We start from the raw sequence: 24,478 nt of genomic DNA on the forward strand, positions 1-24,478 counted from the left end.
CTCATTCCTGTATCTAAGAAAGATGAACTGCTGTGACATTACCTGTTCAGGCACATGCTCCAACTTGTGCCATGCTGTCACCATGACTTTGTGAGTTGAGCTGGCAGAGATCAGACTGGGGAGGTAGACATGGCCCAACCAGCAGATCTTTCCCTCTGACTCATTAACACAGAGCTCTTTATGCCTCTGATTGCATAAAAGAAAGACTTTTCTACTTCTCCACCCGAAGTCCCTTAATCTCATTAAGGGATTCATTTCCATGTGTTCTTGAGCAGCCTGGCTGCTTCTGTGGTTACCCTCTCCTCCTCCTTCCCCGCCCATATCAATTGGCCTCTGCTTTAACTGCATTCTTACCCAGTCAGGTGCATCAACAGCCCCCTTTTTGTTAAAAAATAAAGAGCCATTGCTCTACTGTTTTTTGTGCAAAATCAGATTAAAATTGTAAGCTTCCTTTTAGAAACGGGGCCTTAGATGGTTTGTACATATGTGGGCTTTTAGTTTCAAACAGAAGGCAGCAGCTCTTGCAACGTATTTTTAATATTAAAATAATTTTTCCATTTCTCTTCTTCCTTTCTGTATTAACCTTTCCTTGCTAAAAGGGTTAATTTCATGCATTGTTCTGAGCATGAAATCTGTGTTTCCTGAGTTTGGGTGGGTTGTTTTTGTTTTTAGAATAAAAGTACAGAAATGCATACAGCCCCAATATATGAAGCCCATTTTTGGTGGTGTAATAATATACAGTAAACCCTTGATTTAATGGACTAGAAGGGCAAGGGAGTGTCCGTTAGAGCTGTATGTCTGTAAGTGGGAAATTGTCTTTTATGTATGCATAACATGTATTTAAAATGTGCTTTAAAATTATGAAGATTGTCTGGACTTATTCATTTGGAGTTGTTATTTAATCAAGTTGTTATTGACTAAACTGCAGTTTTTCTCCATTGAATTGAGATTTGTAAAATTGAGGATTAATTGTATTCCTTTTTAAATTCCACAACTTTAACAGAACAGAAGACTAAATAAATTCTCAGCACACCATATGTTAAGAGGATTTTAGATGATAGACAGATAGATGATAGTGTCTGTGTGTGTCTGTGAGACTTACATAACACATGCACTCAACAATTACTATCTTTCCAAATTATCTTTCCAGAATTTTAATTCCAGTTAATTCTGTAATAGATCTAAGCTGGGTTAAATGCTACAACTATTACCCAAGAAATTTGGGAGGATGCAGTTTGAGGTAGAGGAGAACCAGGCATGTCTACTGCTGAATTTTTAGTATTTATTTTCATCTGCAATATGAGATAAAACTATTGACCTATTTTATAAGATTTTTATAAGGATTATGGAGAAAAACATATGTCCTGTACTATCTGGGCAATGAAAAAGCTGCAGGTACAGGATGTAATTTGAGGTCACGTAACTTTGCCACCTTGCTGAATCTAAGCAGGTTTTGGATGAGACATTACACAAGGTCAGGACCCCATATTATTTGCATTATATTTATATTGATGGTTGTTTCTTGTTTGTTTGTTTTTATCTTGGCTGCTTATTGACTGTTTATTTTGTATTTTTTGTTGTTTTTTGCTTTTTTTTTTTTTTTTTTTTACTGTTGCTAGCCACCTAGGGTCACTTGTTTGAGATGGGCAGCCATATAAATTGATTGAATGAATGAATAAAAAAATATTATGCTCTCTTGAACACCATGATGAACATGATAGATAAATAAATAAATGTGCTACATGTCATTATTGATTTCTAACCCCATTTTTAATTCGTAAGATTTCAAAATAGCATACCTCATTTTTGAAATGGTTAAACATTTTCAATACTGTTAGATAAATCTGCCCAGAAATGCTAGTAGCAAGTGGCATGATGATGATGATGATGATGATGATGATGATGGTCTAAACTCTAGCACTGAGATTATGGATAAATTATGAATTGGAAACATTGTGATTTTTTTTTTAAATGCTACACCTGTTCTCAGAGAGCAAGGGTGCCACAGCAAAGTTGATGCTTTCTTTGATGGATGTGAGTAAGGAAGCCAAGCCATATGCTTTCATACAGTAGGAGAGAGAGTGTTGACTTGCTCATGCCATTTTTTCTTCTCTGAACCCTACAGGGCTTTTTCCGCCGCAGTATCCAGAAGAACATGGTTTATACCTGTCATCGGGACAAGAACTGTATCATCAACAAAGTGACCCGGAACCGCTGTCAGTACTGCCGCCTACAGAAGTGCTTTGAAGTTGGCATGTCCAAAGAATGTGAGTGGTGAAGAGAAGAAAGATGAAGGGCAGTGGGATGGCCAAGTTGCTGGCCACCAATATCCTGTTACAATAGCAAATCTCAAATGGCCATCCATATTCGAAACTCACAAGAACCAGTTTGGGAGACCCAGACTTAAATCTCAGTTGTCCATGAAGATTAGAGGCCAGCCTTTGCTGAAATCATAAACTTTGTCTGATATAAATATCTTAAGGCATTTTCAGTTTAGGGTTCAAATCAAAATGCTGTATAAAATCCCCAGGTCTACAGAGTTGTGAAGGTAAGAGTAACAATGGTCCTAGAAGGGAAGAGGGAGAAGAATTGATAGATAGAAAGGGAGAAGCTAAATTGATAGATAGAAATGGACAAGCTAAAGCAGTGGGTTAGAAAAGATAACAAAGATGAGCCAATTGCTGGTTCTATTGTGTAGAGAGAGTAAAAGTAAGATGAGAAAGACAGGTCATCTAACTATATGAAATAACAGATTTCTTGTTATCATTATTGTGGAGATAACATGTATTCAGTTTGCAGTCTTGCAGCAATAAGTACCCCCATCTGATACTATCTGGAGGAATTAGACTCCAATTCCCATAATTCCCAACTAGCAACTCCAGGTTAAGGGAACAGTCCCAATAAATCCCAGAGAGCACCAGCTAGAAAAAATACTGATTTGCAGGTTCTAATTTTTTAAACAACACTGTATGTTAGGTGGAGGAAATGGATGAACACTTTCCCTCTGTGACTGATTCTTAACTGAGCTAACCTTCAGATAGGGGTATTAGCATATTCTGTCAAATAAGATTCCCTTCTCATCTAAAAGGAAAAGAAAAAAGAAACCTGGGATTTTTTCTAGTTTTCCCCCAAAGGCCTGGTGCATGGGGCTTACCCCTCTGCTTTGTTCTAATTTTGAGGGTGTTTCCCCGGCAACCATGATTGATGATGTCAGAGATAAATGACGCAGACAGGGCCCTCCTGGCGTCTGCGGTGCTTAGTTGTCATGGCTCCCGACTGTAATGGGGTAGGGAACGGAACCCCATTTTACAACACCAAGGGCTGGATTGATAAATCCTTAGAATGGAAAGAAATGTTTAAATGTGTGGAGAATCAGTAGTTAATTTGGGGCATCCCAGATCCTGCTCTCTTTTTCCCTGTTCATCCAAAAGTGAGAAGAAAGAGGATGATCGAAAGGGGAATGTGGGCAGACTCTATTCTGTGTGAGTTTATGTTCTTTTTGGGTTGCTAACAGTATAGAATCCAGGAGTGTGATTGAATATTTCCAAGAACTAGAATTTGTCTGCTACAGAGGGTAGAGAAAGTAGGGACGGGAAGCTGGTTATGCTACCCAGATTTTAACAAATAGGGCGTGCTACTTGCTGACGGAGTGTGTGGCAGCAGGAAGACTAAGGCCTCCGTTGTAACCAAGGACTTTCTGAGGTCTCTGTGGGAAAGTTGAAAAATCCTTCTTAGATAGAGATCACCACCTCTCTGCTGGGCATTGGGGGGAGAAGGAAGAAATTCCTGGTAGGCAAAAACACAGTGTGGTAGACAGAGGCCAGAAATGGAGAATGTGGACCACTTTGACTGTTTTTAAGATGTGCACACACAAATACACCACGATGTGCTTTTGAATCCCTCCCTTACTCGTTTCTCTTGGCGTTCTTCACTCTTCCTCACGCCAGCTGCTTTTTCTTCCCCCACAACCTCTGTGTGATGATGGATGCACCAGTCCCCCCTCCTCCCTAACTGCCTGTCTGGTCTGCGCTTTATTGAATTTGCCAGGCAGACATGACTGATTTCCGAATTATCCCCCGCCCCCTCCTCCCTCAGGCAGGACGGTGATATGTACCAGCCCACCCCAAGCAAAAGACACATCTGGCATTGCCTCACCACTTGTATTAATTTAAAGGAAAAGTCTTTTTCCTAGAGAATAAAACTCAAGAAACCTTGCAGTTTGAAAAGGATTGTTTTCCTTCTTCCTCCAGGATATTCTCATATGGATTCTTTGTAAAGACACACCACAAGCAGAACAACAAACACAAGGCTTTGAAACGCTTCCATAAATCCAACATGCAAAAAAGCTGTGCCTCAAATCTGATACACCTGCCTATTCTTTTTTTGCAGCCAACAGACCTTAGTATTGTAATCTATATCTGTTTTGTTTTCTGTAGATTAATTTAGTATATTTCAATTATTTTAGGAGCTGCTGCCTGAATTTCTTTTGTCTATTGGACTTGTAGCTTCACTTATTTTAAAGTTTCCAGTAGGCTTACTTGTTTTAAGTGAAAGTCTGGCATAAAATAGCTAATTCATAATTAGGCAAGAGAAAGAAGTAAAATTCTGTTAACTTTGATTGGCTCATTCTTACAGATCAATAAGCAACTCACGCTGAAAATGGTCTAAGGATGTTCTTGTTAGGTTAGTAAACAGGTAGCCTGTACAAGACAGCAGACTGAAATAGGTCTTAGGAAGCATTAACAGAGGGAAAGAAGAAGATGAAGAATGAAAACTTCTGATTGAAGCATAACGGTCAAGGCAGAGGTTATGAGGGTAGGCCAGCTTAGGTTGGAGGGTTGTTGGTTCATCTCTTTTCCTAATTGGGACCTTTCCCCCCCCCCCAAAAAAATTGGCAATCGTTTTTTTTCTTGGATCCATTTTGCTGCTGAATGATCAGGTAGCTATAATGAATTGGAAGCACTTACTTCTTTCTGATAGAAATACTTCCTCAGTCCTTCTGTTGCTGTGTATTTTGATTGCTGTAATATGTGCGGAAGACCTTGGAAGAAGGCTTGAAAGCTGCTGCTTTTAACCTTGAGTGTTGACTGGCGTGGACAATCTACAGCAAACTCATATTCTGGCCAACTGTATTGGGTATTGATCTGTTTCTAGGCTGAATTCTGGAGCCTGTGTACTTTTAGGAAGACATTCTTCCATTTATTCCTCCTGGATCCCTTTGATCTCCTCTGGAGAATGTGGCTATTGATTGTGATGAGAAGCATAAGGTACATTCCATCTGGTAGTGCTCACATTCTGAAATACCTTTATCCACTGGAGGCATATCAAAGTCTTACTTGGTATTTCAGTGGCTTCTTAAAATTTCAGTGTTCACTGGAATGCTTTTAATGATGTTTGTTGGCTTTTATGTTAATAATTTGAAGGGACGTTTAGATTGTTATTAAATTTATATATTTGAGTTCTTGTGATTTTCTTCTGTTCAATGTGATAATTTTCATTATTCTTCAAGTGCTGCTTTTGGCAATTTGGAACTCAATAAGGAATCGGAATAATTCAAAAATATTGTGGAAGTAAAGAGCCTCTCTGAACTGGACAAGATTATATTTATCTCTGAGACTTCTTTTTTATTGTCTCAGCTTTAGTTTGCTAGGGTCAGGAAGAAGCATACAACCGAGCATATACATGCACATAGGTACACATATGTATCATAAAACCATGCTTTTTGTTTTCTCAGCTTCTGCTTGGGCGTTAAACGCTATAACAAAAGATATAAGGTATTGACTGGTATGGGTGTGATACTTGGGAAATAATTTGGTGGATTGGATGGATTATTTGCTTGCTTTCTTAGCGTGGGATAAGATGTAAGAGATATGTTTATTTCCTGTGCAACATGGCATTGCACCATTTGTAACTTGCACAGTGTTAGTTGGGGCACATGGTGGTATGCACTGGTTTGGAGCTAATGAGAGAAGAGCTGCTGTTTGAGCTAGAAGGTATTTAGGTCCTCTTCCAAATCAGTGACAGAGCAGATGAAGCAGTCTTTTGCTGTGTTTGATGGATTGGGCTGTAGCCCTCTTAACACTGGTCTTTAGTTCTTGGGAACCAGCAGTCCCAGGGAGTATCAGCTGCATGATACAGAGAAGATCTGCTTTAGTCTTGTATTCCCCAAGTCTGATTCTTGCTTCCAGAGAAGATGGAGATAAATATTTTTTTCCATTACTTTTTCTCTCTGGCTGAATGCTCCTTCTGTTGTATAAACATATTTTGTCCTGTTTTTTTGTTATATGTGCTTTAGTTGTATCCTTACTTTTCTAAGCTTGCTTCTACACAATATGGGAAATTATTTCAAATTTTCTAGTTAACCAGCATTCCGATTCTAGGAATGAACAATTGGCCTGGGACTTCTCCTCCTTTCAATGTTCCCTTTTAGAGATACATTTTAAAACTCCATTTCAGCTCCTTCTTGCTAATGCCACATAGCTTCTTCTGTCCTCTGACCCCTGCTGAGATTTCTATCAGCTTGCTTTCCCATTCAGCCCTTCTTTTTCTTAGCTCAGCTTCTCTGTTGCTCTTCCTTCTCTTTGCCTTCTCTGTGTACTCTTTCAGGAGATTGCTCTGACCAATTTTGTTCTCTTTTTCAATCAATTTTTAAAGATTTCCAACTACCTGGATAGTACCTCTGTATTCCTTTCTAGCAATTACTTATTTATTCAGCCGGTGACATACAAAGAATAAAAGCACAATATATTTAATAATACCTCAGTTTTCCTTCCTTGTCTCATGCTTCCTGTTGAGATTTTCCTTACCAAAGCAGAATTTTCTGTGTGTGAAAGTGTGAAAATAGATGCATGCACCTGAGTAATTAGAATTTTTGTTGACAGCCTGTGAGATAAGCCCATCTTTAGATCATAGAAAAAAGCAAGCCCATAAACAAAAACATTCTGGTAAAACATTCTAGATTCATTGTTGGCCACCCAGAGTGGTATTCCACTATTTTTGCCTTCCCCTAACTTGGTATTGAGTAGATTTGTTAGTTTACAGCCTCCTTAATCTCCAGCCAACGTGGCCAGCTATGGTTGAGGGTAAGAATTTTGTTCTATCTGGAGGGCACCAGGTTGGGAAATGCAGCACTATCTTTTGACATCTCTTTAGTTTTAGAAGTTTAAATGAAATCAGTTCCGTTTTGGACTAGAAGCACCACTAGTAAGAACTACTTTATTTCTTTGAGGGTCGTTAACTATATAATAAAAATAAAGCTGTGAAGGTAGGGAGGTGAGATGAAATTCACAGCAGATTAGCAGTCAGAAACAAGGTGAGAAATATGTATCTTATTCAAAAGGAAAATAAAATTGTATTGGCTGTACTGGTGCCAGTTGCAGAAAGGCAGGACACAGCTTTCTTTTGCCAATTCACCTGAATTCCCTCTTTAAACCAGTTCTTGCTAGCACCACTAATTCTGTATTTGGAACTGATTATCTGATTTCAGAAATTCCCATTATATATTAAATCAGCTACATCATCATCATCTGCATAGATCTGGATGAGGAGAGGGTTGGTTGCTCATTTAAGCTTTTGATTGTTTCTTGTCCCTTTGCTTCCCCTTGCAGCTGTCCGGAACGATAGGAACAAGAAGAAGAAAGAGGCTCCAAAGCAGGAATGTTCGGAGAGCTACATCATTACACCTGAGGTGGAGGATCTCATTGAGAAAGTGCGCAAGGCTCACCAGGAGACTTTCCCTGCCCTCTGCCAGTTGGGCAAGTACACCACAGTGAGTGACAGCCAAGATATAAGGAGGCTGAGTGGGAAAGCTTAGCAGAACACCTTTTTCTAATTCGGTGTCCTCCAGATGAATTGGCATCTTAGCACCTATCACCCAAGCCTTCACAGCCCATTAGAGGATGCTTCTGGAATTTGTAAAATAATAGGTGCTTCAGAACTGTAATGGGACAGGGGTATAGGCAGTCATTGCAGTAGAAGCATCAAGGGATCTAGGGAAAGACCAAGGATGGGACTGACTACTAGTCATATTAATTCTGCTCCCCAAAAGAAGCCATAGCTGAATATATTTCTCTATTTTTGCCCATGCTTGTTTACATTTCATAATTTATTCCTATGAGTTTTTCATATATTGAACAAGTTGAGCAGGGCTGGTTCTAGGCCTAGGTAACCCAGCAGTCAGCTAGGGCACCAGTTTTTAGAGGGTGTAAAAATGGAAAAGACTTCCAAAATACACAATATGAGTATAAAAATCTAATAATCTTTCCTCGTTGCTTTAGAACTTTTTCTTTCTATACTTTTCAAAAACACTTATCTACAAACACGGTCAAGCGATAGTGACCAGCACACTAACCAGACGTTGCAAGTCACAAAAAAGAAATTATTATTACAACTCTGGACCTCAGGAATAATACTGAAGCAAGACAAAGGTCTGATAGGAAAGTACTGAGCAAGTGAGTCGTGTGTAAGCTTGTCCAAGTTATACCCAGAAAAGAGGTAACGGTGTACTTCGTGTGCCAATGCACCCGCTCGAGGGTTAAATATAATTTCACAGAATTGTTGCCATATGTCAACAGTGGGTGTTGATGTAATTAAAATTATTTACTGTGAAAATGTCTGACAAAAGAAAAAAATTGTCTGGGGATGAAAATCGTAACTGTAAGGCGCAAAAACTCAAAGAAAGAAACAAAAGGATACCTTTTTAAAAATTCTTAACAAAATTGGAAGATGAGCCAGAACATAGGGGGCTCCAGAATATGACTTTCCCTAGGGTGCCAAAATGTCTAGAGCCAGCCCTGAGTTGAAATATGTAATAGCCAAAAAGCAGAAAATGACAAAAGTTTGCTAATTCATATTAAAACCAGATAGCCTAATGGCCACTTTAGGACAAATAATATATAAATCCATATAAAACAAATAGCCATTAGTAGCATCTGTGGGGCAATGAAATGGATTAATTTGTAAAAAAAGCATTCAAACATGTTTCATTAATTTTTGGTCTTTATTTGCCTAATAAAGTTTTAATGATCCCAAGTCTCATATAATGTATAAAGAACAAAACACTTCTTCCTTCAAAGCTAGCTCAGTTTACTAAATACAATATTCTACTGCTAGTATATATGTGACATTTTAATGAAAAGTTATAAAAAGGCAAATGGTAAAAACATTTGCCATCTTGTCAGAATAAACTCATCACATTAAAATCTTGTAATTCTCTTAATGACATTGGAAATATACAACTAGAAACTTTAAAAACTAACATATTAGCATAAAACTTCATGGATCACAGATGGACCCAATGCATGAAAGTTATCTTGAGGAAAGTATGGGTTGGTGCATGCACTTATGACTTGGCAGAGGACTGTAAATAATGAAGTCAGAGAAAAGCAAAATGTGGAAGGTATGAACAAAATACTTAATCTCCCCTGGCAGGGGATTGGATTAAATTGGATTAGGCAATCTCCAGAGCCCATCTAACTCTCAGATTCTATGATTCTATGTTACATGCTAGGCTAAAATGTAGTTGGTTAGTTTATGGCCAGTGTCTCATCTGAACATAGCCAGTCTTGCACTGTTGAACTTCTTGATTAACTGTAGTTCATCTGTTTTGCTAATGAAATCTGATGCTACTATTTAGGCTACACAGTCTATCTAGCTTTATTACTTTCCATCAGGCAGTTTTCCACATTTTTAAAGATAATCTCTCTAGCAATAAGGGCAAGAAACCACCTTGTCCTTTCGTTTAGTTGGTATAGAATCTACCCAAGATGGCATTCAACACTGATGTTGTTTGAAAATAAAAGCCGAGTTCCTCATTTTTGTTTGCTAGACTTGGCCTGATTATTCCCATGTTATTAAGGATTATTTTTTGTCACAGTTTCTAACTCCATTGTTAACATATAAAAATTGCTTATGTTAGAGCCAGAAGAAGACTACAGGAAGCTTTGGATGATTGAAGTGAAAAGCTGTTTACTCCATGAGAATGCAAAATATCCCAAGATGAGCAGAAATGACACAGGGAACATTTTTTAAAACTTCCACTTCAAGAAAAGAAGAATTCTGAATTGTTGGATTCATGTTAAGCCCTGATTTATTATAAACATAGGTCATTGAACAAACTCAAGTCAGTTTTTAGATAAGTAGTTTAATTGTGGCTTGTTTAGCCAATTCCTTGTCTGCTTTCTCTCCTTTTTAACTGTTTTTGCCTTGCACTGGTCTGGTTACAAAACAGATCAAAATAAAACCAGGAAACTATTGAACAAAGGTATTCCCTTTCTCACATCACACAAAGAATTACAACCAATAAGCTAATAACAAATTCTGGATCCAAAATATGGTTTACTGCTGTAAAACAACTCCAGCCATTCTTGTTTGTCAAATCCAATTCCTTTTCCCTTCCCCTCTCTCTCTAATAGAACAATAGTTCAGATCAGCGGGTATCTCTCGATATCGATCTGTGGGACAAATTCAGTGAATTGTCCACAAAGTGCATCATCAAGACGGTTGAATTTGCCAAGCAGTTGCCAGGCTTTACCACGCTCACAATTGCTGACCAGATCACACTCCTCAAAGCTGCCTGCCTCGACATCTTGGTGAGTGGGTGGTTCTTTTTCTTTTCAAAGAAAGGTCAGCGATAAGAAGAATGAGGAAATGTGTAGCATCATGGAGCAGTAGCCATTAGTGGATCTGTAAGGTGTCTGGTTGTTGCTGTCTGTGAGCAAGCACACAAGCCATATTTGCACAGGATCAGCCCAAGGCCTAAGGAGAAAGATGTGGTGGTACCCTATCCCCATTTCTTATATATGTAATCACTCAATTGTGGTAAGATAGTGTTGTCCATCATTCTTGTGATAATAGACTAATTTAGGAGCCCAGAACAGGTCTTGGGTCATGCACAGCAGTGTCCAGCAGAACAGAATGGCCAGGATGTTAGAAGGATTGATTGAGAGATAGCTACTGTGTCTTCCCAGAGATCTGCCACCTGAAGCAGTGGCCATACTCTGCTTAACAATAGTGCAGGTCTTGCAGCTGTGCTTCACAGTAATATATTACACATTGAATGTGACCAATGTTACAGGTAGAACATAGAAAGAATGGGGAACAACTGTGATGCATATCTCTAACATACTTTCCATCATAGATCCTGCGGATATGCACACGCTACACCCCAGAGCAGGACACCATGACCTTTTCTGATGGCCTGACACTCAACCGCACTCAGATGCATAATGCAGGCTTTGGGCCCCTCACAGACCTGGTCTTTGCCTTTGCCAACCAGCTGCTGCCACTTGAGATGGATGATGCTGAAACAGGACTCCTCAGCGCCATCTGCCTCATATGCGGAGGTGAGTGCCATTACTGGGCCAATAAATAATAAATAAGATCAGGATTAAGTTTTGGACATTTGCACATTTTCGGGGTTTGCCTATAGAATGCACAGAGGCATTGCATTGTACTTTGGAATGCTGGCTTTGTGCCTTGACCCCTACCCACCAAAGCCAAAGAGCAAGCTACACACGCTGTGCTGTGGCAGCTGGGTACCTTGATTTCAGATAGCCAAGAAAAACACGCATTGGATAGCATTCTGATGACAAGCACCAAATACCTGCTCTGGCCTAGTGTTTCTATGCCTGGTGGCTCCCCAGTAAATTGCATATGTAAGCACCAACCACTGTCACAATCAACCCAGAACTAATCGTATGTTGTTCCTAATAGTATTAATACTAAATTTTCTTTTTTTCCTGCTTTTGTACCTGGAAATATTTTCTTTGGAATCCTCTTCCACCATGCCACTATTGCTACAAAATGCAAACAGTAGAGTTAATATCTACAATCTAGCCTTCTTAATCTGTTGTCCCTTACATCAGTGTTTCTCAACCTCATGTTGGCTGGGGAATTCTGAGAGTTGAAGTCCACACATCTTAAAGTTGCTGAGGCTGAGAAACACTGCCCCAGATGATGTTAGACTTGTATTGGCTGCTCTACTTGGGTATGAAAGGAGTAGTCCAGCAGTAAGGAAGTCCTTAAGTTAAGGAAGAACGGGATATCCATTCTGTATGCTAATCAGCCAAGTACCTTGTTCTCATTGGGTCAGAATGTTCCTGAGCTTTCCCATTTTGAATGGCAGAGTAAGGGACTTCATTGTTCCTGCATTATAAAATTCTTGGTCCTTAAAAACAAAATGAATTTTCAACCATATAAGCCTCCCACCCAACATTCACAGATAAGCCTGCAGTCTAAAATGGGTTTTACCATCTCTTTGAAGTTCATTTAGATTGATTAATTAATAAATTAATCCAGGTTCGCAATTGTTCCTTTCCATGCAGACCTTCAGTCAAAATATCCACTGGAAGGAAAAATGACAGACCTAAAAAAAAAAAATGTAATAAATAAATAAATGTCAGACGGATATATACTGACCTTTTGAAAAAGAAAAAAATCAATCAGCAAAATTAATAAAGACAAATAGCAGTACTAGAAACAAAGCCTGCTAAGAGGGTAACACAGAGTCAAAACAAATGACCAAAAGTATGTATGTATGTATTATTTATTATTTAAATTTATTATAGCTGCCCAATTCCAATGGACTCTGGGCAGTATTCAAAAGCAAAAAAGAAAAAAGAAAAGATTAAAACCACACAGACAGCCCAGATCTAAAAGTGACACAAATCAAACAAAATAAAACAGCCCCCTCACCCCAACAACAGTACATTGACCAGAGGCCTGGACCCGAAGCCATGTTTTCAGAGTTTTCTGGAACCCTAGGAGAAAGGGTGCCATTGTTAACTCTAGGGGAGATACTGCTCCAAAGGGTGGGGGCTGCAACAGAAAAGGCACACTTCCTTGGTCCCACAAGATGACAATGTTTAATAGAGGGAACCTGGGGCGCACCCACTCTGCTAGAACGTACCAGGTGGGCAGAAACTATTGGAGACAAGCGGTCCCTCGGATTTCCAGGTCCTATGCCGTACAGGGCTTTATAGGTGATAACCACCACCTTGAATTGCACTCGGAAGCCGGCTGGCAACCAATACAGCTTGTGTAGCAGTGGTGACACTTGGACATGACTCCAGGCACCCATTACTGCTCACACCGCTGCATTTTGAATCAGCTGTAGCTTCTGGGTGGTCTTTAAGGGCAGCCCATGTAGAGCGCATTTTCTTCAGTAAGTATGACTGAACAGACTGCTACACCATACTTCTTTCATACTGGTCATTTTACTTCTATAATCAATCCAGCACTGATTAATTACCACACATCCTTTTAAAGTAACCGATTCCCACTGTATTCAATTTACTTTTATGTTTCTCCTGTCATATCCAACTCTTATTTCCATGCAACCATGTGGGTGGAAGAGTTTGATATCTTCATGCATTGGAGCATAATGTGTAGCTGTCACCAACCTATGGATTCCTGCTTTCCTGCACACCAATTTACCTTTTCTGACATATATTTTAGCCCTTTCATTCATAAATAACCTACAGCTTCACTTCTCTACAGACATTCATCAACTCTACTCCACAAGTTCAAGCCACATTCAGTCATATCTATTACATCATTTTCCTTTCTCTTATGTCTATTTTACTTTCTTTCATTTTATTTTTTAATTTATGGTATTTACTCCTCTTACATCCCAAGTCACAGATTTCCACATGACATTGTCATAATCAAATAAATCCATAGATACTGACCTTATGGCTTTGATCAATTTAAATTTTCACATGTTATTTTTCAGTAGAATATTGGAAGTGTAGATTCAGTTATCGGCCTTAGTTGTACCATTGCTACATGCCGCATTCCCTACTAATGGTAAGGATAGAAGTGGTCAGTTTGGAAGCATCTTGGCCAGTATGGGAAAAGGGCAGCCAGAACCTAGTTTTATCCCAAGGATGTTGACACTATTCTGTGCAAGCTAGGATCTCTAATCTAGAGATTTCCTTGCAAGCCACAACATGTTGCCTCCATTGCACCAACCAAGAGGTATATGCAGTGTCTTGATACTAATAGGCAATTCATTTGGTTTGTTTACTTACTAAAGTCACAATTCTGTGTTAGGCAGTAGTAGATGTTGTTCTTTTATTCCTGCTACCCGTCTGTGTACATTTCTAGATACAAAGGGAGGGGAGCCAAAAGTGCTGCTTAAGTGCACTGCGTCCTGACCAATAGCACCACCAGGTGGTCAGACCTTCTTTTGGTTGATAATCTTTTAAGCTTTTGATAAATGAGATGTGATGTGCGTGAGGAATGCCTGAATCCATTTATGGAGAAGGAATTCTAATTCACTTCAGATACTAATATTACTGACTGAAAAGGTAGAGGAAATGAGTTTATAATGCAGGTAGTCCTTGCTTACCGACCACTCGTTCAGCAGCCATTTGAAGTTGTGACAGTGCTGAACAAGTGGTATTTACCACTGGTCCTCGAAGTTCCAGCCATCGCAGTGTCTCTGCAGTCATACGATTGCAGGTGCTTGGCAACTGGCTTGCACTTATGACAGTTGTAACATCCCATGGTCACATAATTGCCATTTGCAACCTTCCCTGCCAGCTTCCCACAAGCAAAGTCAATGGGGGAGCTGGCAGGGAAGGTCAGTAAGCCCCCCCAGGCCTCCCTGCATGCATACCGCAGCACCCCTCCCCCGACTCGCATTCCGCTGGTCCTCCCAGGGCCTTCCTCCCCTCCCATGGCACCCCCATGCTCCTTACCTGGGACTCCTGCTGCTTGCCACTTAACAACCTGTGCATCTTGGGGTTTCAATGGCAACCGGGACTGCCGGGATTGTCATTGCTAAGCAATATGGTCATGTGATATTGCACTTTACGACCGCATTGCTTAGCAATGGCAGTCCTGGTCCCAATTGCTGCTGTAACCCGAGGACTATCTCTACCTGTGACAAAGCTGTCATTGGAAACCACTAAACATTCACTATATAAGGTAAAATGTAAAAATCATGGGTTTGTTTATTTGCTTTATATCCCACCTTTGTTTTTTGTTAATTCAAGGTGGTGAACCTAGTGCTCCCTTCTCCTATTTTCCCCACCACAACAACAGCCCTGTCAGGTAGGTGATAGAGAGTGACTGGCTAAAAGTCACCCAGTCTGCTTCCATGCCTAAGGGAGAAGTAGAACTAAGGTCTCCCAGTTTCTAGTCCAGCACCTTAACCACTACAGCAAACCCCCTCTCATGCTCAGTTTTTGTTAAATGTGACAGTGGCACACAGTGTCCTTTGTGTGCCGATGGTAGTCAGCCACCATCCCCCGTGGAGTGCCTTCCAAAAGATTGTGCTGGCTGAAGGATGATGGGAACTGAAGTCAAGACACTAAATTTAGAAAGGCTAGAAATTTAGAAATGTTGTAAATTTTACATTTTAAGGCAAGGACTGTATTGCCACAGACAGAGAAGATGAAAAGTGAAATATACCCCATGCCCTTTTTACCTCATCTCATCCTCCTCTCCAGACCGACAAGATCTGGAACAGCCGGACCGAGTGGATAAACTGCAGGAACCATTGTTGGAAGCACTGAAAATCTATGTGAGGAAGAGGAGGCCTAGCAAACCCCATATGTTCCCCAAAATGCTGATGAAGATTACAGACCTACGGAGCATCAGTGCAAAAGGTAAGGGCAGAGCTTCAGACCCTCCAGGAAAAAAAAAATCAGTTTCTTCTTTGTTAAATCTGAGGGGAGGCAGAGGGCTGGAGAATGAGTTCACAACTAAATACTGCCTGGCATGTATGACCATGTTGCACATCATGTTCAAATTTGAAAGGTGATCCTATGAATGTAATGTTGTGAATGCAATGGGCCCTTTTCAGTATATACAGCACTTTGGAAGATTTTGGAAAGAAAATTATACTGGGTGCTGCTGTGCATCCTCAGTATATTGTCTTGGCTTAGCCAGGAAAGGCTCAGGTCATGTTTTGCACTGGTAAATCCCCTGTCTTCCCCCCCGCAGGTGCTGAAAGAGTGATCACTTTGAAAATGGAGATTCCTGGATCAATGCCACCCCTCATCCAGGAAATGCTGGAGAACTCTGAAGGCATGGACTCTTTGGGGGGCTCAACAGGAGCCCCTTCCCGTATCAGTAGCCTAGCGCCACCTCCAGGCAGCTGCAGCCCTAGTCTCTCGCCCAGCTCCAACAGAAGCAGTCCCGCCACACATTCCCCGTGACCTTGCTGGACCCCTGGACAAGCTACTTGATTGCCCCCTCTGCACATGTTGGTCTTCTGCTTCCTGGGTCTGCCTGGACAAACGTCTCAGGAGGAGCAGAGGGGGGGCGAAGGCAAAGCGGTGGGACAGGCTGCCGCTGCTGGCCTTCTTCTCCTCCCTCTCTGTGCCACATCAGTCCTGCTCAGACCCGAGAGGGGAGGCTCCGTATGCTCTCCTCTACCAGCACACGATCTCTCGCTCAGCTATTCAAACGAAACAGGGTTCCGCTTGCGACACGAAGGCCCGTTTTCTCGTGGGGGAGGCACAGACTTTCTGGACTCTCTGCAGGCAGATCGGCAAGTAGATCTGAAGGACAGCTGCTCAAAACTAGGAGCAAGACTTTTTTTTTCAAAAGAAACCAATCAGTTACAGGAAAAAAAAACCCCTTCTCTGTGGCACGCACCCCCCACTCTCTTCTTCAGTCTTGTCATGCACACATACATGCCTCCACAAAGATGTTGCTTGCTTCTTGTTGCAGTGAAAATGAAGTAGTGGGGTTTTTTTTCCAGTTGAGTTTGCATTTCAAATATTTCGGGGAAAGGGTATAATGTTTTTTAATTGCTCAAACCCTTCTCTTCATCCTCAATTTGACCATACAATCTTACCTTTGTCTCCTTCCTTGCCTCCCCCTACTTCTTGTCCACTCACATAAGCCTAAAAATGTCACCAGCAGTTTTTTTTAAAAAGAAACATTAGTTCTTCAGTTTCTTTTTTTAAAGTACAGATAGAACATGGAGGGAAGGATTCATTTAAGAAAGAATAACTATTATATATACAAATATCTATAAATATCTATAAATACATTTTAAAAGAAAACTTTGTACAAGTTTGGAATTTGAAGGGTTTCTAAAAAAGAGGGTGGCAAGGAAAGGCCAGAAAAACCAAACCAAACCATGGAGATTCTTGTATGGGGTTGGTCACAGTTCTCTTTATAAATTCAAAATGATTATCTAGCCAGAGTTAAGTACTTGAAATTGGTAGCCACTCTTCTACAAACACTATGGCAAGAATGATTGAGAAACCTGGCTTTTTGGTAAAAAGTCATGAGCTGATGCACAGTTGCTGATGAATTCTGCTTGGCTTAAATAGCCAGAAATGCACAGTGGCAAAGAAGTTTAGCATTGCATCTAAAACTGAATTTTTGGCTCGTCTCTTATTTAACAATACAGGGTCTGCAGAACTAGGCATATTAAAAAAACCCACAAGCCACTGTTCTAATTTGTGGTTACTTTCTTTGCTCCTGTTTTGAGGAAGAGCTAACTGAAAGCAATCAGACAACATTCCTTGCTATTGACAAGCCAGAATTCCCCAGAATGTGTTTAAGTTTCAATGTTTTCTGCAACTGTGGGTAGTGTGAGTTAAAGGTACTTAATTTTGGCTAGACATGTACTTATTGGCTGCTTTTATTTGCAACATACCTCATTTTGATCACATGGATACAAAGCTAAAATCTCACCATTCTCTTTTTTTATTTCTATTTTTGGCAGATGAAAAATTGAGAAATGAGGGGGTTCTGAGCATTGTGATAAAAGTATTGTTTTGAGCAAAATGCTTCCAATTTTCTAAAGGTGTGTGTCAGTGTGTGTGTGTGTGTGTGTGTGTGTGTGTCAAAAACACCTACATTGTTACATGTTTTACTAACAAAAAGCCAATTGCCCCCTCCTGCTCAACAACTCTTGATTCTTATTTTAAATTATTTTTGAAAGGGCAACTCTTAATTTTGTAGGGCACAGAATTTTATCAAGGGAAATGTCTTCCTTTTTTCCTTGACTCCACTGGCCTTTGTTCACTTTACTGGTTTCTGGGTTGAATAATTTGTACCCTCTTTTGAAGGAGAAAGATTAAGGGCCAGGTTCTAAATAGTTAATGTTGGAAGCCTTGTGAGGGGCCAAGGGCCTCTTTTCTTTAACCACTCACACCATCTACAATACCCTATCACCAAACAACTTCTTGTGTCACGTGGATCAAGGACTTGGAGAAGGGTTGCTTTTCAAAGAGAACAAGGCAGGTATACAATCACTGTAGTCCCTGAACACAGTAGGACTAGCTTCTGAGTGGCATGCATAACATGACACCACTAGGCTTCATCCCTGTGTCTACTTACTGGAAGCAAGGATTGTTCTCCAACAACATCCTACTTGTGTTTAAGCAGAAGTTGGTCAATGAGGCTCAGCCCCAAGACAGTGGAATTAGGAATGAGGCCCTTCAAAGTCCTGGCCCATAAGGTTCAAAACAACTGCCATGGGTTAAGTCCTGATTTATCTATAGCGTACACACCATGCTTTAAAGATGCGGCCAGCTTCAAAACTCTGTAGGGTGTAGGGTGGGGTGAAGGGATTTTCCAACATGATTTATTCTTGGTTTTATCTTTGTGTTGAGATTTTAGCGTCTTAGAATCTGCGACATGACATTTAAACAAAATTGTGGAGGGTGGGGGTAGCAACAAGGTTTTTGTTTTCATGGAAGCACCTCCCTCAGGTTGAAGGGCATGTGCTCCCCACTTCTCAGATATGTATATAAAGCTGTTGTTATTTCATATAAAAAGATCCTGGCGAGTTTAAATCCTCCCATAATTGTTGAATTGGGTGGGGGTGGGTTTGTGAAGTGTCTTGTGTGTGTGTGTTTTTTTTAAGTTAAAGAAATGACTAACTGCTGTAAATAAGTTATGTTATTCTCAGCCCTATTGCAATAGTGATCAGTTTACTGAAGGGTTAAGTCAGCAGGGGTTAGCCATGGTCAGTCAACGAACCTTTCATATGGAAAGGCAATATACTTTTAAATATTAGGTGCCCCAAGGAAGAACAACAAAGAAAACCTGTGTCTGTTACCATTACATACTGAAATTTCAGAAGTATCTGGCTGGCTGCTGTGGAAATAGAACAAGACAGATGATGAGGCGAGTTCACTTCTCAGTTCTTACTACACCAGTGTGCAGTTATTGACATCTCTAGTGTGGTCTAGAGCACACAGGTTTTGAGAATTGAAAAGTTCTTGCTAAGCCTCCCAAAGCAATGCATTTTCCTGCGTTCAACACTCGTAAAACCACATTTCAAGACAACGTAATAGAAGCCAAAGCTTAGAAATGCAGAGATAAATGAGATCTCTTGCAGGGCAAGCTAAGGTTAGCAGGCAATAATCTTCCTTAACCTGGTGCCTTTCAGATGTACTGAAATTCATGCTTGATGAGAATCAAGGAGATTGACATCTGGAGAACTACCAGTTAGGGTAGGCTGGTATAAGAGCGTACAGATTATTCAGTATCAAGAAAATTATCCAGAATAATAGAGTGATCCAGTTCTTTGGCCAAACTTGCTATAGGAGCTGATGATACAGGATTACCAGCAATACTGTCTGTAACCTTGCATATAGCAAAGGATGCATCTGTAAGGACACTAAGGTGGAATTTGGATGTCACAGTGAGCTTTGGTTAGTTTAGCCACAATTTACTAAATGAATTACAACTACCCAATTTTACGCTTTTGGCAGCAGAGGCAGAAAACTCTGCATGACAACTCAGTGCTGTCCAATCAAAGTGGAGAAACAAGACCATATTTTAACATAAGATATCATTAATATATGGATTAGTTATAAAGATCATGTAGCGATTGAAGTTTAGATGGCCTTTTCAGACAGGTCCGTCAGTATTGTTAGGGCTGAGAATAAAGAATAGGTTTACAAGAAAGTATGGTTCTAATTACTTGCAGTCTTTCCAAATCACCTGCCTGACCTGTTGGACTTTCTAGTATTGGACTAGAAAGATTTTGCCTCCATCAGAACAAGACAGTTCTTACAAGATTCTGTCTGGTTTAAAGTAGTGTGAAATCTCCAAGTCCACCTTGTGTGTTCTAATAGGAAACCAGCTGTTTAACATTGTCATTCTTTTGAGCATCTCTGTTTGATGAAGCTGAAATTCAGCTACTTTGAAACAAGTATACAAATCTGGTAAAGGAAATCTAAGGAGGATGAAGAGGTTTAGGTTGGTAAAGCCCCTTCCCCCAAGCTGGTGCCTTCCAGTTATGTTGGACTACAATCTTCCAGCACAGAGGTACTTCCAGCATTTCAAAAGCTCTTGAGAGGAAAAACACTTCTCCTTGTGCTTTCATTTTAGAGAAGATGACAGTTGGGAAGAGAGGGAAGGTAACCTGTTCCCAGTTCAAGGGAACAAAATGCATCTTTTATAGAAAATATAGCAAAAAGTGCTGTTCTTGTTGGGATTATATGTCACTCCCAAGGAACCTAAAGAAGCAGGACAACATTCTTGAATCTTCCATGATTCTGTAAAGGAGAGATGATTGTGCAGCAGTTTTATTCCAATACTCCACCAGAACTTTTTATGAATGACGCAGGCAGAAATTCAACAAGGTAAGTATTTTCTGGTGTGCCAGATTATGCAATGGAGGAAAAAATTGGAAATGTCCATTATATAGCTGCTGTTAGTCTCCTGCCACCCAAACATTGTGATGGGAAAAATAAGCTAAAATACTTGTTTGGGTACACTTCACATTATTTCACACACAGGAAATATACCACATTTGTTTGATCAATGGCATTTCCCAAATGATGAGGTTATGTTTGTCCTGGAGTTCTCTTCTATTATACGCCGTGGCATTTTCTTCCCCTTCCATTGGTGTTTCTCTTAAAGCCCATTAAAGGTTGGAGGTTGACAATCAGATCAGCATGTTGTTGCACAGAGTCATGACAACAACCCTAATATGGATCAGTTGCCATGTGGGACAATCCCCTCTTGTGGTCCTGTGTTCTCCCATGTATTTGGGCATGGCTACCACAAGACAGATTTGATGGATGGGGCCTATAATGTTGCATCCAATGCAAGGATGAACATCCTTTTTGGATGGGAACTCATTTATCAGCTGTTAGTGTTGGACCCAGAAGAATTGCAGGGTTTAAAGTGATCCAATCACATGATTCAAGTGGATGGAGTTGGAAGTTTTGCCCCTCTCTATTTTCTTTTAGGCGGTGGGATTTATGGATGCATTTGGCCTTTTCTAGGGCGGTTTGTCACTCCTTATCCGTGGTACAATATGGTGGAGTGGGCTCACTGAACTAAAGAGACAGGGGCTGTTCAACTTTGCTTCAATGATGCCAGCAGCTAGAAGCAAATCCAGGGATGAGATGGGGTTGCTTTACCACCTGTTCAGCAGTGGACGTGGGAATGTGGCTAAGGGTATTTTGTTATTTAATCAAGATAGAATAATTCCAGCTCTGAAGAGGAGGTTTAATCCTTCCTTAAAAAGCCACAGCTCTTAGCACTGGAAAACACACATTTTAGAGTTCATAAAAAGTGAAATAAGGTGTGAACATCAACGCCTCTTTTAAGTGGAGGCAACAGATAGGGGTACGTGGCGGGGAAAGAAGGAATAATTGCTACATTGTGCTGCAGTAACGTAATAAGTACAGCAAAGTGAATGCTGTGCCTCACTTTACTCAACTCTCATTTGTGAGATTTCATCTGAGTGAGGCTGGTCTAAGTGCTTGGGCCCAACTGTTCTAAAGCCAGGCTCAGCTGAAGTTCAGTTACACTGTACTGAAATCTTTGTTCCTGGAAACTCAGGCACGACATTTGGGTGCACAACAGTATAAAATGGCTATAGCTGCAACCCATTAGCCGAGCTTTCTTGCCAAGTGCTGTGAGAACGTAGGATACTAAGTGTGCAGAGTCTAATTTTATGCACATCTCCCTTCCCTCAACGTAGGACCCACGTAAAGAAGTTTAACCTTGGGACTAGAAACTTACTAGCATCCAGGCTTGAGTATATTGGCGTGCCTTGATGAGGGCTATTCCACAAAGACAACATTTTTCTCCTCCATCAGTTTGAAAATTGCTACCCTGGTCACCAGTTCTGCCAATTCAGAAACACTAAGGGTAAGGAGCAAAAGTCATTGCCTTGGCCCAAGCTGATGCCATTCTGCAGCATCCTGACTCTCTCTGTACAAAGGGAAAGACGGCGGGGTGGGGGGACCAGCAAGCTGACATATGCTGGTTTCCTGCTGAAGGGCAGAGGGAAACTGTCGATGTCACCCCTGCTGCTTCACCAGGCTGGTGAGGGAAATGAAAGCTGTCAAGCCAGCATTTCCCTTTCAGGACCTGAAGCTTGAGCTTTTCCAGCTGAAAACTTTTCAAAGCGGTTTCTTTTGCGCTGCAGCTGAGCCAGATGCACATCATCTCTGCTGACATAAAAAAGACAATAGCATGGGATCACTGCACAAATGTGGAATCAATCCAGGAATGATGAGAACCCCCCTCGTGGAAGTCTAAAAATGATGAACAGTAGCCAAAGACAGGGAAGCTTTTAAAATCAAATGTAAAGAGGATTATGGGAATGGTTGTGGTAAACTGCCTCTGAAATAGAGCAAAGAAAGCAACTGAACTGGAGAAATAAGTCTCTGATGAGGGGGTGTGATGGGCCTTATGTATGCCTTAGAACAGTGTTTCTCAACCTTGGCAACTTGAAGATGCATGGACTTCAACTCCCAAAATTCCCTAGCCAACCTGCCGGGAATAGAGGTATTTGTATTCTATATCTTTGAAAGCTGGGACCTAATATTTTATCAAGCGAATGAAAGACAGCCAATGACTACCATTTGTATCAAGAAGCAACTGAGATACACAAGCCTTTTGACATCATCAAAGCCAGCCTGAGTTTTCATAAACTGAATTGTTCAGAAGCCACTTTCAGTAATCTGGGGGACTGATAGTTGTATCACCAGCTTTCTTTTTATACTTTGTTCAGCACTCAAGGAAGCAAACAGGGACAGCAAACGGGTATTTCCCACTGGAGTTTAATAGGAGGAAGAGAGTGGCCAGAGAAATTGTGTGTTCTGAGACAAAGTCATCTGAATAGGTGGGTTGGGGGCAGGAATACAAGCATGCTATAAACATTGCAGGTCATGGGTGACTGAGAACATATTTCCTGCTAAGTGAGCAGAGACTGTGGAAGGAATACAAGGCAACCAGGTTTCAGGGAGTGAGCTCACCAGGTGAGTGAACAAGGAAAGCAAACAGATACTTTCTGATGAAATCTCTAACAAACGTTCTAAGTCAAATGCTGTACTCCACCAACCTGAGAGCCTGAGAAGGGAAGAAGAAATAAAAGCTGGTTGTTAGTGGTGCCTCTGGAAACAAAAATGAAAACAAACCAAATAGTCTACAGTCATGACCTGCAATGTTTATAGCATGCTTGTATTCCTGCCCCCAACCCACCTGGCATATAGTTGCAGCAAATGCAAGCTTGAAGCAGTTCCTGGGGGGAAAAAAAGTCAGAGGATTGGCGTAGTGATCAGCCATAATTCAGCTGATAAGAGAGGAGGTTAAAAAGTTTCCAAGTCAATCTCAGTGCTTGATGATTTAATGGACACATCCATGAAGTTTTCTTGACAACCAAATAAAAGGGATGTGCCATTATTTTCCAAGATGTTCTTCAACTTTCCAAACTTTCCAAACCCTGGTATTCCTTGGTAGATTCCCATTCAAGTCCTAACCAAGGTCATACAGGTGCAAAGGTTGATCAAATCATACACAGAAGATGACAGATGAAGCATCTCTTCATAAGGAGGGGAATCAAACAAATGAATAAGCCCTAAAGGTGAGAGTGATAACCAGAAGAAACATAGAAGATATTCTGCACTGGTGGACTGAGAAGCAGCTTAGGAAACAGGAGGTTGACCTTCAGGAGAAGAAAAACATAGCGGAACAGGAGCCAAAATCATTGATAGGCAGAAGGATGCAACTGCAAGCCACAGGGCATAAGGAGAAGAGCAATAATTGGTGATTCAGAACAAGGAAATAAATAAATTCATTTTATATTGCTCCCCTCTTGCCAACTATACACATCATCCACAATGGATAATCTGCAGCTATTCAGATGATGTTTTTGCCTCTCATAAATGTAGTTGACTAGACCCTTTGGTTTGTGAAGTGTCCAATCTGCTAGGAGTAATGATCAGGAATATGACAGAACTTCCAAGACCACCCACAATGATCCTTCCCAGTAATTCAGATGATATTGCAAAGAACAGCTACAATCATTTCACCATGAATTTTGAAGATGTAGGAAGGTGCTTGAAGAACCTGGGAACTCTTTCAGTGCAGAATAAAAACAAAGAAGTAAAGAATAGTGCAAGTGAATGATTGGATATGTAAATGGTTGTGGTAGGAACGAATTTACTTCTGGAATTAAGAGAGTTATCTAAATGATGGGCTGCTGGCATGAAATTACCTCATAAGACCTGGTAAAAATGTGTTTGGCCAAAGC

General features: G+C 40.6%; 1 protein-coding gene across 4 annotated transcripts in view; it reads left to right on the forward strand.

Annotated features, from left to right (window-relative positions):
* The window catches only part of RARA (retinoic acid receptor alpha), a 183,324-nt gene extending 162,516 nt beyond the window's left edge, over positions 1-20,808 (forward strand). For 3 of the 4 annotated variants that reach the window (XM_007420692.3, XM_007420691.3, XM_088143428.1), the window contains exons 4-9: positions 2,126-2,267; positions 7,608-7,768; positions 10,413-10,589; positions 11,138-11,342; positions 15,456-15,614; positions 15,952-20,806. In XM_007420692.3, coding sequence (XP_007420754.1) covers positions 2,126-2,267; positions 7,608-7,768; positions 10,413-10,589; positions 11,138-11,342; positions 15,456-15,614; positions 15,952-16,166 — 1,059 coding nt within the window. In that variant the 3' untranslated portion in view covers positions 16,167-20,806. Of the gene's footprint in view, positions 1-2,125; positions 2,268-7,607; positions 7,769-10,412; positions 10,590-11,137; positions 11,343-15,455; positions 15,615-15,951 lie in introns of all 4 variants that reach the window. The other variant, XM_025166854.2, reaches the window with a different exon arrangement.
* The last annotated feature ends 3,670 nt before the right edge of the window (positions 20,809-24,478 follow it).

Source organism: Python bivittatus, unplaced genomic scaffold (genome assembly GCF_059951505.1).
Source record: "Python bivittatus isolate LINGU-HERP-01145 unplaced genomic scaffold, Pbiv_v1 ctg000410_np1212, whole genome shotgun sequence".
Taxonomy (NCBI): Eukaryota; Metazoa; Chordata; class Lepidosauria; order Squamata; family Pythonidae; genus Python; species Python bivittatus.